Source organism: Fusarium poae, chromosome 3 (assembly GCF_019609905.1).
Source record: "Fusarium poae strain DAOMC 252244 chromosome 3, whole genome shotgun sequence".
In the NCBI taxonomy this organism is placed as follows: domain Eukaryota; kingdom Fungi; phylum Ascomycota; class Sordariomycetes; order Hypocreales; family Nectriaceae; genus Fusarium; species Fusarium poae.
In genome coordinates, this window is record NC_058401.1 from 7,139,296 (window position 1) to 7,151,667 (window position 12,372).

The window sequence follows — 12,372 nt, forward strand, 5'->3', positions numbered from 1 at the left end:
CTTTACTCTTTGACGAGACGTCATTGAGTGATTGGCTACGTAGACGTGGTCATTTTTGAGGCGGCTTACTTGCCGCTATCCCGCTCCGTCATGAGTGGAACAAGTCAAAGCCATGTTAATCAATCTAGCTTGATCTAGATATTGTGCTTAAGCGAAGACTCTCTATCCAGTGAAAACCTTTACTCTCGATGCATACCCCGCCTTATAGAGGGGCCTCACAATCTAGATCCGACCTTCGGCCAGTTTTTTCTTGAGTCACTTGTTGGTGACATCAAGTTCCTGACTAAGGGTAGTTTTTTTTTCCCATCTAACCAGCGGTACATAAGTCCATCTTAGCCGCCTCTTTCACCTCCACTTCTCAACTCATCATCAAAGCACACACCAAAACAGAACAGAACAGAACAACACACATAGTCACATACTCTGCATCGACTGAATGCTAAGGCAGACACAATGCAGACAGCCAACAACCCCATCTCCCACCACACCAGCCACACCATGGGCGAAGGTGCTGCTAGTAGCAACAGCGGCGACAATAGCAGCGGAGCGAATAGCGTGGGTCACCATACAAGCCACACCATGGGCCAGGGCGCCAGCAGCAGCAGCTCTGGTGCCAATGGGGGAGGTGGGGTTGCTGAGGCTCAGAGAGTCGACAATGGCATCGGTAAGCATTCATTGCCTTATTCACAATTTATTTATCACTAACACTCCCAGCCCTGGAAGCCGCCCTAACAGACGTCGACACCTACGAGAACGAAAACGATAACGAATCTGATGATGCCAGCTCCCTTGGCGACAGTCTTGCCAGTCTCAACGGTACAGCTGCCTCTGTAGCGACTTCTATGCGAAGCTCTGGCAGTCTTTCCAACTTCAAGATCATCGACACCACCCTGCGCGAGGGAGAGCAGTTTGCCACTGCCTACTTTACCACCGAGACCAAGATGAAGATTGCAAAGGCCCTCGACGACATTGGTGTTGAATATGTGTGTACCCTCCAGACACAAGGACGATTGAACTCCTAGCTAACATAACATACACAGCTCGAATTGACGTCACCTGCTTCCTCCCCCCAGTCCAAGGCCGATGCCCAAGCCATCTGCAAGATGGGTCTCAAGGCAAAGATCCTGGTCCACATTCGATGCAACATGGACGACGCTCGCCTCGCTGTTGAAACAGGCGTCGACGGAATCAACATGTGCATCGGCACTTCGGCTCAGCTCATGAAGCACTCCCACGGAAAGGACCTCAACTGGATTGCCGAAAAGGCCAAGGAGGTCATCGAGTTCACCCAAGCCCACGGCCTCGAGGTCCGCTTCTCGGGTGAAGACTCTTTCCGCTCCGACTTTAGCGAGATCCTCAAGCTGTACTCCCTCATGGACCGTCTCGGTGCTCACCGCGTGGGAATCGCCGACACCGTTGGAGGCGCCTCTTGGCGCGAGGTCTATGATAAGGTCTCTACGCTGCGTCAGATCATTGGATGTGACATTGAAACTCACTTCCACAACGACACTGGTTGCGCCACTTCCAACGCTTACACCGCCCTCGAAGCTGGCGCCACCCACATCGACACTACCGTCCTTGGTATTGGTGAGCGAAACGGCATTACTCCCCTCGGCAAGCTGTTCCAGTGCATGCTTGGCCATGGACACGAGTATGTTGCCACCAAGTACCGTCTCGACAAGCTTCCTGCTCTTGAGAAGCTTGTTGCTGAGGCTGTTGATATTGAGATCCCCTGGGATACTCCTGACCTCTCGGTGTTTCTGTGAAAGCACCTTTTTGGAAAAAGCCTGTGACAAGGCTTATGGAGAGGCACGATTCTCCAGGAACCTTTACCTTCAACCAGCTCAGTTCTAGGACACATTTTACCGTAGAAGATATGTGTCTGACAGTCATTACCGCTCTCAGGTCATGCATTTAGTGACATTAATGCAAAGACTCTTCATAACATTGATCAGTTGTTCCTCAAAATGTAGTGCCCGAATTGTGATGTTGGAAAAGCCTGCCAACCAGTTTTGTGGCCTTGTACTTTCATATTGACCAGTTCATATCCGTGGTGATGTTGTCAGATGACCCGTTGACATCCTTGTACTGAATCTTATGACTCGACTGAAATGGGTTTCGAATAAAGCCCGCGATTGCATTTTTCCTTTTCTTGTAGCTACCCATCATCCTCTTTTATTTTATTTTTTAGAGTCGTAATTTGACATCTTTTGTTGATTACGAACTCGCCATGGACTTGGATAAATGTAACACATGCGGCGGCGAAAAGGTTATCAGAGGCATCAAGTGTCCTACCTACGGCGGTCGAGGCTAAGTGAGACGAAACAAGTAGAGATGTACGTTATTTTTCTGACTCTTTTCTTTTCATGGTGGCATCTGACATACAATGCACTCCCAGTACTCGCGAACCTGACATTTTGAAGCGCTATCTATTGAACTACGGATACATTGACCTGGCTGTGGTCCTCAGCAGGTCGTGATTTGCAGACAACTTCAGTCAGCTCTCTTGCGCATCTCTGCCCATACCGACCTATGAACCATCCAGCATGCCAAAGGCTTATAGGATCTGCCATATCGAGCAAGATGCCAGCACCTCCCCAATTATCCGGCTTCAAGTCCAGAAAACACCACCCACCAAGCCAAAGGAAATCCAACTGCGCCTGCACCACGTTGGAATCCAGCCCTGCGTCGCTACTGGGCACATATTCGTATAGAATCGCGTGATATTCTTCGGTCGGCCAGAAATTGCGCACTTGGTTACCCGATCTCACCTCGAGAGGACGCAGGTTCGCAGGCACTGCACGAAGCTCCTTGCCGCTTAGCTGTGTCCAACCATAGCATTCTCTTAGACGAGGTGCGGTATTGTATTCTACTGCGCCCGGCGTCTTTCGATACAGTTTTCGGCTGCGACCCTCGTTGGAAAAGGCGTTGAGATTGGAGGCTGCGTCGCGGAATGTTGTTGGGTTTGGATGCAGCCAGATAGGATCTGGTGAATCGTTGATGGCGTGTCGCATCTTGGCTAGCAGCGACGCATTTTGGCATTCCCGTTGGAATGCCCAGTATTTCGTCCCTTCTGGTGGTTGATTGTCCCAAAACTTGATCGTCAGCAACGTGCTTTAGTTAGCGATGCATTCGACAAAAGTTCTTACCGCTTTAAGCGCATATACTTGGCTTCCTATGTTGACTTTCCAGACAATACCATCCTCCCCATATCCGAGCAATTTGATGAAGTCTATTCTTTCGTGACACATGAATCGCCCCAGTAGTGGTCGCTTGAAATCTTTCCAGCTACAAGCGGCCGCAGTATCGCTCATTGGTTTTTTATCGAGAAATGGTTTCTCTTTCGCAACCTTGCATCGCCTTTCAAACTCCACCACAATGGGGCTAGGCTTTGGAGGTTGCCACTCGGTGCGTCCGGGTTTCGACATGATGTTTACGCGATGTTTGAACATGCCTAGTAGATATCTGCAGGCAGAGGCGCAATAACAAGATGTGTCACTTCGGTAAAATATAGGCCCGTTGGTCCAGTCTCTATTGGACGAGAAGGTGACCGCACTGCCAACCCTTCCTACTGATCGAGTTGAGACACATTGGCTAGGTTACCGACAACAGCCAAAATAACGACTTGGACTATTTTGTACCATGGGCGACGGTAAAGGCTTCTTAATTCAGCGAGTAATATAGCAACGTTTGCAACTAGAGAAACAACCCCAACTCGACCGGTGCATTTCTCATCTGGTCCTCTTGGATCTCCTGCAGCAACGAGCTATCAGGATAATCCTCAACGCCAAGGTCAATGTAACCGCGCGGAGCCCATTTGCGTGCACAAACAAATAGAGCTCGCCCGTTAATACTTGAATCACTCAGGATCTGCAAGGCACATTCACCCGCATCTTCGCAGGTTGCAAGCTCCACGCCTGAACTTCCCACTTCGTTAGACTGCTCCTTTGACAGGATACTAGTCCGGATATACCTGGAGAAAACTGAGTCGGGTATTGGTGAGGGGGTCGCTGAGGCTAGACCTACCAAGGTACAATGACATTCACACGGCTGCCGTAGTAAAACGCCGTTCTTCGTAATGCATGCATAATTCCACGGACTGCCCACTTTGTGCTGCTATACTCTAGAGTTCTAGGGACATCAACAAAACCAGCACCAGAGCTGACGAGGATCAAGCATGTATCTTCTTGGTCTTTGTGTGACTCAGTCCCATTCTGCGATACAAAGTAGTACATCGCCAGCTTTGCCGTGTAGAGTGAGCCTTTGAGATTCACATCAATGATCTGCAAGTCTGGCTTCTGGGGTTCCTTTCCCAGCCCTGCTCGAGTCAGCGATCTGAATGAGATTTACTTCACTAGCTGATAGTCTTACCATCGAACGTAAAGGTTTGGTCAGCTTTCGTAATACCAGCATTGGCTATCACATAGCTAACCTTCCCAGAGGGTGAAGATTGCTCTGCTTCCTTGAAAAGACGAACTTGATCTTCCCACTTGGTTGCATCACACTGAACAAACTTGGACCCTGATAATCCGTTAGCAAGCTTCTCTCCAGCGGGTGAACTCTTATCGCCGATGACGACCACGGCACTGCTAAGTATGTCAATTTATCATGCCGTTAACAGGGTAGTGTAACATGCCCTGATCTATGTAGTGCTCGTGCGTATGCTTCTCCAATACCACTGGCTCCTGCAGATTATTAGAGATGAAACTGAGTATGCTCTTTCAACTGACCTCCAGTAATGATTGCAGTTTTTCCGACCAATTGCTCTGTACTAAAGTCAATATCGCAGTTGACAGGACCGGAGATCTGGTAGGGAGGCATGTCAGGGAACTGAAGACACAATCTCGACAAATCAAGGGTAGGTAGGAGAAGTTCAAACTTTGTACATCTGGACATCACGTAATAAACACCCTTTTATATTCCTATTCCCAATACTTTTCTCTCCCAATGCGACTTGATGATATGTACATACCGAGAAGCTACTCGCTTCGGCATGAAAATCGGAGCATTCCTCGGCTATCTTCACTTTACCCAATAGGATTAGGCACATCGTTAACTAAACTCATCTTGGCCTGCACTAATGCAACCTGCTGATAAAGTGGGCTGGAGAGATGACGCCGTCAGCATCAATTAACTATCAGCAACTTGCATTCAAAACCAATTCACTATCCTCTTGACAGGTTCTTTCATTTCCATTAGTAGTATCACGAAAGGAGAAATTAATCGTTATTGAGACACTTGCAGAAAGAAATGGCTCCTCCGCAACAAATTGTGGTTGAGCCTATGACTCAGCAGCTCCTCGTCCAAAAGGCTGGTGAGGACTGGACAGGGGTCACTAGCACTGCAGAAAGACGAAAGTTGCAGAACCGACTAAACAAAAGATCGCAATGTAGGCAAACTCATTTGAATGATCGGTTTATATGCTTACTTATACATGCATTGCAGATCTCAGAAAGCGACAGAAGCTTGAGAAACCCAGGATCGCCGCCAGAGCCGATTTACAGGCTACATCAAACACTCCAGAAGACACCACCTTGCAAAGATCTCCAAACGCCATGATGCAGGCTATTATAGAGACGTGCGAGATATTCGAAAGTCCAGATATCAGTCAAAGAGTATTCGCTCTCGCAAGCATGGCGTATCTAGACTACGTAATGAATGCTCCGCGCATCTCACAACTGCCAATCCTCATCACATTAAACGTCAATATCGCCATCGCCAAGAATGCTACATTGATGGGATTTGATCGAGAACGCATGTGCATGGATGAAGCGATATCACCTTTCAATCAAAACGGACCGTGGCCATCTTTTTACAACCCACCAAAAGCCTTGGAACCTACGTCAGTGCAAAAGACTGTGCTTCATCATCCTTGGCTCGACATATTTCCCTTCCCAAAGTTTAGAGATAATGCTATTTTGGCAGCAGATGCGGCGTTGTTGGATGATGGAGAGCTTTGTGAGGATATTGCAGAAGTCAATTTGATGAATACTGAGAGGCCAAGCTTGATCGTTTGGGGGGATGCTTCAATTCCGCACTCTTGGGAGGCTTCGCCTTTGTTTCTTTGGAAATGGGGTTGGTTACTCCAGGGTTGTCCGGAGATGATGGAAGCGACAAATAGATGGAGGCAAAGCAGGGGTGAAAGACTTTTTTTTACACTGGGATAGCAATTGATACAAAAATAAGACAATATAATGATACTCTCTGGAGGGAAGATACAATCTTGATTAGAGTATGCGTTTATATATGGGAACTCGGGAGCAACCATTGAACCGGTATCTTAATCATTCATCTCGACTTGATACAAATAGCCGAGACTCAGTACCTTTACACCCGTCTCGAGTCATGGCGAACTCGGTGGAGAGACGAAAAAGAGTGTCGTGATTTTCACTTTTCGGCTTCACAGTAACAATTTCGACAGCCGTATTTCAACAATTAGCAACGGTCGTGTGGCCCAATGGCAAGGCGTCTGACTACGAATCAGAAGATTCTGGGTTCGATCCCCAGCATGATCATATTTTTGCGCTTGGAGACCCGGTTACCTCCCTAGTGTCTGTTAGTCTCTTCTTTTTGGTGTGGGAAGAGTCATACAACCACGGGACTGCTTTGCATGCGTCACTAAGCAGAGTGGTGGCCTGATGGATCTGCACCTTCAAGTTTGTATTGCATAGGGCTTCTATAATCTAGGAAGTCGAGTTATATCTCTATCGTTCTACTATCTCACGTCGACGCCATCGGATCTCGGCAGGGTTCATAGGTCGAGAAAACATTGACTGTGCATCGTTAGCGAACATTCATTATTAGACGAGATAAACTTACAGAGTAATCCGGTGCGGGAAGGGGAGCCTTGGGATCAGGCTGTTCGATGTGAAGTAGTCTCACAAAGGTCGCAATGATGGCACCCAGCTGTGCATAAGCATAGTTCTCGCCAACACATCGATGTCTTCCTGCTCCAAAGGGCAAATAAGGACTACTGACGGATTTGCTCATCATTCCAAAGCCGTAGTCCACTGTCTGTCCATCATCTGCAGTCTTCTCGAGGGGCTCAATCTTGTCCCAACGGTGAGGGTCCCATTCTGAAGGTCGAGGGAAGAATTCTTCTGATCGGGCCATTGTGCCGGGAGAAGCTAGAAGGGTATGAGATGGAGGCACTACCCATTCTGTGCCAGGTACTCGCATGGGTGATTTGACTTGTCGAAGGATTGAGTGGATCGGACTGTGAAGACGGAGCGTTTCCTTGATGATTTGGCCATTGAGAGTCAGTTTCTGCAAGTTTTCCCATGTCAGAGGCTCTTGTGGTGAGCCAAGAACTTGAGCCTGTTCCTCGTACAGCTCCTGGACCAGATGAGGTTTATGAGCGAGGTTGAGAAGAAGCCAGGCACCACTCGCAGCAGTGTTGTGCTGGCCACCCATAAGGATAGCAATCAGCATTCGCGATGCATGGATGTCAGGAAGAGGCTGACCATCCTTATACGTCGCATTCATAAGCGTCCAAACCATATCCGTTTCGTCGCCTTGATTGCCAGTCTCACGACGCTTGGCAATGATATCGCTGAAAAGCTTCTCCATGACCTTTCGAGCGTGGTCTCGACGAAAGTTTTGCGGGAGGGGAAGACCTGGCATGACAAAGTTGATAGGCTGGAAGCCGTCGTCTAGATGACGGTAGAGAGTGGCAAAGGTGCTGTCGAACATGGCGCGAACTTCGTTGCCAAGAAGAGATCCGGATGCCGTATAAATTGTGATTTCAGCCATGACCTCTGTGATGTTGACAATGCCTGTGTCGCCCTTGAAGTACGGTGAGGTTTGGACGTAGTCTTCGACTTCTTTAACGAACTTTGGGATGTAACACCTTAAAGAATCTGTGGTAAGACCAAGTTTGAGAAGCTACACACGAAGCCAAGTTAGACGATTCAAGCGTGTTGGGTGTGTATTTCATACCCTCTTCTGGTCCATGAAACGTGCATTGGAGCAGTCGTACACAACCTCGTTGCCAAACACAGGCGTCGTAAGCTTCCCATAGACATCCTCGGCATTTAGATCAGCATGTTTGCCGTTGAGGATAAAGTCATTGCCCTTGGGCCCGAGAAAGACAGTCGTCGATTTGCCGAGCAGAATAAAGGTGAAGCAGTCCCCGTATTTTTCTCTGCAGTTAAAGAAAAACGCGTACGGATCGATACCGTATTGAACAGTGCTGCCTATCAAGGGAAAGATGTGGAATACGACTGGTGGGCGATGAGGGTTGGGGAACCATAATTGTCGAACCACGTTGGTGATGATGGATAAGATGATGATGATGCTTGTTGTTAGTGGGATTGAGATGGAGAGCGGTAGAGCCCGCAGAGTCTCGTAGAGTGCATCCATCTTGCTCTCATTTACGAGGTAGATTGAGAGTGATGAGAAAGGTAGGAATGTTCTCAACAAAAGATAGGAAAAGATCGGTCAGCATCGTCTGTCAGATGTTTTTTATTGAAGCTAAGTTATCAACAATCGGATGCGAATACGAGATGAGTCAGCCCTATCGAGAAATGTGCTGACAATTGATCTTGTTCCTGACGGGAGAGATTGAATCTAAAAATTAAATTCCAGGGCATTTCTCACAGGCTCTTGGCGCTGATTACATGGAATATTAGTGGTCACAGGCTGTCAGCCCTGTAAACAGCCTAACAGTTGACCTGATTTAGGCGTTGAAACAGCTAAGCCTCAGCCGCAAACCTCACGTGGCCATCTAACGATAAATGCCTCTATTTCAACTCCAACTATACATCCTTTCTGTTTGAAGAATATTTCCAATCTCTTATTTGCCACAATGGATGGAACCGAGAATTGTCCCGAGGGCGAAACCCGTGGTGCCAAAGAGATAGTCGTCAAGCTAATTGTTGCCCATCTCACAGCAGTTGTCGCCTTCTGTCATCTTCAATCTCTCCGCAATGAGCGGCTAGACACCATCGAACCAGTGCTATTCCTCCTCTCCCCATTTCTAGTCGTCTTCCAAACAGGCCTCGGCCTAGTCGCCATTCACTACTATCTTATCGAAAGCATGATTGGATCACCTCAAGATTGGTCAGGTCATATGAGCGTCTATGCGTATCGGTGGAGACTTTTATTCGCAAGGAAACCAACACCTAGACTAAAGGGAGAGGAAGACTATCGCTCAAAATCTGGGGGAGCTTGGGTGAATCTGGGGAGACTACTAGTCATGTCTGGCACGCTCTTCCAGTTCGTGGCGACCATCTTTTTGTACAGACGAAGGTGGAATCTTTATGGCTGGGAGTCTCTCTCCTTTGTCGACCACCGAACGTTCGAGTTGGCCGTCGGTGGCGCTACAGTCACAGTCATGTCTGTATTACTGGCGCTCAGACTACCAGCCTTCACTGAAGCTCCTCTGATCCCTTATACCCAAGACAACGGCACAACATCAGAGCAAATAATTATGTTTTGTCGCGGTGATGCAAGGCGTTGTCCCAAGTGGTACTGGCCAATTTATATATCAGGATATGTACCAGGAACGACGGCAGTAACATGGCTTTTATGCGTCTATTCTTCGACATACCAAGGCGAGCTGGTATGGCTGGGACAATTGGCGTTCATGTACACTCTCGTTTACGAGGGTTTCAATGAGAAGCTTGGCCTCAATGTTTCTATCTGGACATTTTATCTTCTTGCTGTCGTTTCGTTCGGCCTCTGGATGGTGGCCTCGAAGATTCTTTCACGGCTAACCAACACTGTCATTGCCAACTTCGAAAAGAAATATCCATGGGTAGGAAGGCCAGTCTTGATTGTTGTGAGTGGTGCGGCTTTCTGCTACTTTTTCATATTTATTATCTTCATGATCATATGTATATCTCTGTTGGGGTTCTCTATTCTGCCAGCCATGCTATCTGGTCCAGTTAGTATTGGATTGACCAAAGGTTGGGAAACGCAGACGATGTTTTCACAGGTGCCGTTTGGGACAAACAATGAAGCGACTAAGTGTTTATTGCTTTGGAAGGATCCCGTGGCGGATTATCTATGGTCACTTGTCTAGAGAGTGCCAGATGCAAGTTATTTACCTGTCAGATTCTAAAGTTCGGGGACCATGATTTTTAGGCTCTATGGAGATAAACGGATAGACAGTAGAAGATAGAAACAATTCTTGAAAAGCCAAAGACATAGATTAAAGCTACATAACTATATTCTATCGCTAATTTTTCCCAAGTCCCCAGGAGTGACTAACAAGAAATCATAACTCCACCACCTCTAACCACACTGATACACTGGTGTTTCAGTATTCCAATAAGCATACAAGTTCTTGTTTCCCTTCCTATCAAGTCTTCGCTGACTTCGAGCTTCCTCCTTCTTCACCTTTTCTGTGAATTTATGATTCGTAGTTATGAGTGAGCGTTGTTCAGCGGAAGATAGATGCATCAAAGCTGAACGATCACCGGAGCTCATGTTCGCTAGTTGATGTGCAGCTGTCGCCTTTTGTCGTCTCTCGCGCCTGGTCAATACTTGGGTGTCTGGAGTAGAGATTTCGTTGCTTGTATCAACCTCATCATCGCTACCAGCTGGAACATATTCTATCTGTGGCACTGTTGTACGTAGTCGACGGCGCGTTTGAAGGAGAGAGGGCTCTGCTTGTGCTGATGACTTTTTAGAGATGAGTCTTCCGGATGGTAGTCGCATTGAATCCTGGTCTATTTGCAATGGCTTGTGATCGGACTCTTTTTTGCTACCATCTTCATTGACAGACTCATCTGATAGATCATCTTCAGTCTGATAAAAGTCATAAAAGTCGGCAAATTCTGAGTCTTCTGACACGTCAAACTTGCAATGACCCTTGCCCGTCATATGTTGCTGGACAGCTTGAACTGTAGACCGCGATGTTCCGCAGTGAAGACATTCTCGATAATTGAAGATAACAAGATGCAGATATCTGAAAAAGGTTTCAAGGTCGACGGTGAGATGTTCTTGCTGTGGAACGAATAGGCCGTGAGACTTTTGCATGTGAATCATGCCCTCCTCGAGAGTGGGTGATGATGTGGGACAAAAGAGACATTGGCCAGGCGTAAATGAAGCGACTTGTTCTGGTTCTTTGGTTGATTCTATAATGTCCTTATTCAGAAGTGTGGCGTCCTCTGGGACATCGGATGGAGTTGATAGGGTGGTCATGGTTGCAGTGGTTGTGGCCGTGGTAGTGGCTCCTAGCATGAAGTTGGAGGGGTTGATTAGGTTGTGTAAAGTTGTTGATAAAACTGTTGAGAGAGTGAGATGCTAAACTCTTGAGATATCTTGTTTTGCTGCTGAATGAATAAGATAGTTTACAGGGCATCTGAAGCACTTAAGTACTCATGGGGTCAACCATCAATCGAGTGAAGAAAGTAAGGCCATCAAGATAGAGTAACCTAATTGGTTGATCGAAGTGAGTCGAAATGATTGTGCTAGTCTTGTTTCGGTCTTGTCGAAAATGATTCATAGTGATTCCGCTTCCCCGTGGAGCCGATACTTGCTACTTAACTGCGAATGGCCTAATCTCTCACCAAAGCAAGATAGCGAAAAGGTACTTCCAACCCATGACACCGGGGATCAAAGCCCATGGGACCCCGGACCCGAGCACCACCGTCAAAAACCCACTAAAATTGGAGTAGCTATCTGTATTTATTACCCTAGAAGAAGAGCTTTACAACAGATTATCTCGTTATTTTCCCCATGACTCACTTGTGATTGCTTCAAGAAGGTCTGGAATAGATTTGGCGATTTATATTGACACAAAGTGATCAATTTCCATTTAGTAGTGGGTTACCTTTCACCGACAACATCGTTTATTTCTCGTCCCCAGGATTCCATGTATAACTCGTTTTAACGTCTTCTGTCCAAGGTGTGCTTATAGCGCTCTCATTAAGATTTATTGTATGATAGCTCGGCTTGAATAAATATTACGCATAAAGAAACGCGTCTAAAAAGAATGCGCCATTGATAACAGTGAATAACCTGGAGTAGGGATCTTCTGTGTTATGGTGCATGAGTGTCTAGTGGGTAGCAGAAAAAATGACCTCCTAAGTCTTGGGTTACAAAAATAAATAGTCTAAGAGCTATGGTCTAAGGAACATAAAGTGACCCGCTAATTTCGTCTCTTATGCTTCCAGCGGCCAATTTTTCTGATACCCTGAGGAGTGTGTACTATGCCCTGCCTGCCTGCCAGTCGCTGTGCCTCTAAGACTCAGGACGGCTGACTCAGCCAACTACGCTGGGTAAACTCCGGACCGGGCAACTAATTTACCCGATCAGTAGATCTGACGATGCCTTCATGCATCAGCTGTGACTCGAGTACTTTCTGGCACTAAACTGTATCACCAAAATGATCAAAAGATGCAAAAAGATAGTTGATGGGCACTG

General features: G+C 47.1%; 7 protein-coding genes across 7 annotated transcripts; 3 read left to right on the forward strand and 4 right to left on the reverse strand.

Annotated features, from left to right (window-relative positions):
- Positions 1-498: 498 nt before the first annotated feature.
- On the forward strand, positions 499-1,766 carry LYS1_2 (Saccharopine dehydrogenase; the record flags this gene model as incomplete). The annotated part of the gene is made up of 3 exons (XM_044854214.1): positions 499-664; positions 715-983; positions 1,041-1,766. 3 exons carry the CDS (start codon positions 499-501, stop codon positions 1,764-1,766), a joined length of 1,161 nt encoding a protein of 386 aa, XP_044706884.1.
- A 663-nt stretch (positions 1,767-2,429) lies between these two features.
- Positions 2,430-3,428, reverse strand: FPOAC1_009795 (uncharacterized protein; the record flags this gene model as incomplete). Its single annotated transcript, XM_044854215.1, has 2 exons — positions 2,430-3,095; positions 3,150-3,428. 2 exons carry the CDS (start codon positions 3,426-3,428, stop codon positions 2,430-2,432), a joined length of 945 nt encoding a protein of 314 aa, XP_044706885.1.
- Positions 3,429-3,696: 268 nt separating this feature from the next.
- On the reverse strand, positions 3,697-4,821 carry FPOAC1_009796 (uncharacterized protein; the record flags this gene model as incomplete). The annotated part of the gene is made up of 5 exons (XM_044854216.1): positions 3,697-3,973; positions 4,027-4,318; positions 4,372-4,521; positions 4,677-4,685; positions 4,731-4,821. The coding sequence occupies 5 exons, from the start codon at positions 4,819-4,821 to the stop codon at positions 3,697-3,699; spliced, it is 819 nt and encodes a 272-aa protein (XP_044706886.1).
- A 429-nt stretch (positions 4,822-5,250) lies between these two features.
- Positions 5,251-6,639, forward strand: FPOAC1_009797 (uncharacterized protein; the record flags this gene model as incomplete). The annotated part of the gene is made up of 3 exons (XM_044854217.1): positions 5,251-5,389; positions 5,446-6,075; positions 6,422-6,639. The coding sequence occupies 3 exons, from the start codon at positions 5,251-5,253 to the stop codon at positions 6,637-6,639; spliced, it is 987 nt and encodes a 328-aa protein (XP_044706887.1).
- A 65-nt stretch (positions 6,640-6,704) lies between these two features.
- Positions 6,705-8,361, reverse strand: FPOAC1_009798 (uncharacterized protein; the record flags this gene model as incomplete). The annotated part of the gene is made up of 3 exons (XM_044854218.1): positions 6,705-6,773; positions 6,820-7,884; positions 7,939-8,361. The coding sequence occupies 3 exons, from the start codon at positions 8,359-8,361 to the stop codon at positions 6,705-6,707; spliced, it is 1,557 nt and encodes a 518-aa protein (XP_044706888.1).
- A 445-nt stretch (positions 8,362-8,806) lies between these two features.
- Positions 8,807-10,024, forward strand: FPOAC1_009799 (uncharacterized protein; the record flags this gene model as incomplete). The annotated part of the gene is made up of 1 exon (XM_044854219.1): positions 8,807-10,024. The coding sequence occupies one exon, from the start codon at positions 8,807-8,809 to the stop codon at positions 10,022-10,024; it is 1,218 nt and encodes a 405-aa protein (XP_044706889.1).
- Positions 10,025-10,236: 212 nt separating this feature from the next.
- On the reverse strand, positions 10,237-11,148 carry TRI15 (C2H2 zinc finger transcription factor; the record flags this gene model as incomplete). The annotated part of the gene is made up of 1 exon (XM_044854220.1): positions 10,237-11,148. One exon carries the CDS (start codon positions 11,146-11,148, stop codon positions 10,237-10,239), a length of 912 nt encoding a protein of 303 aa, XP_044706890.1.
- Positions 11,149-12,372: the final 1,224 nt, after the last annotated feature.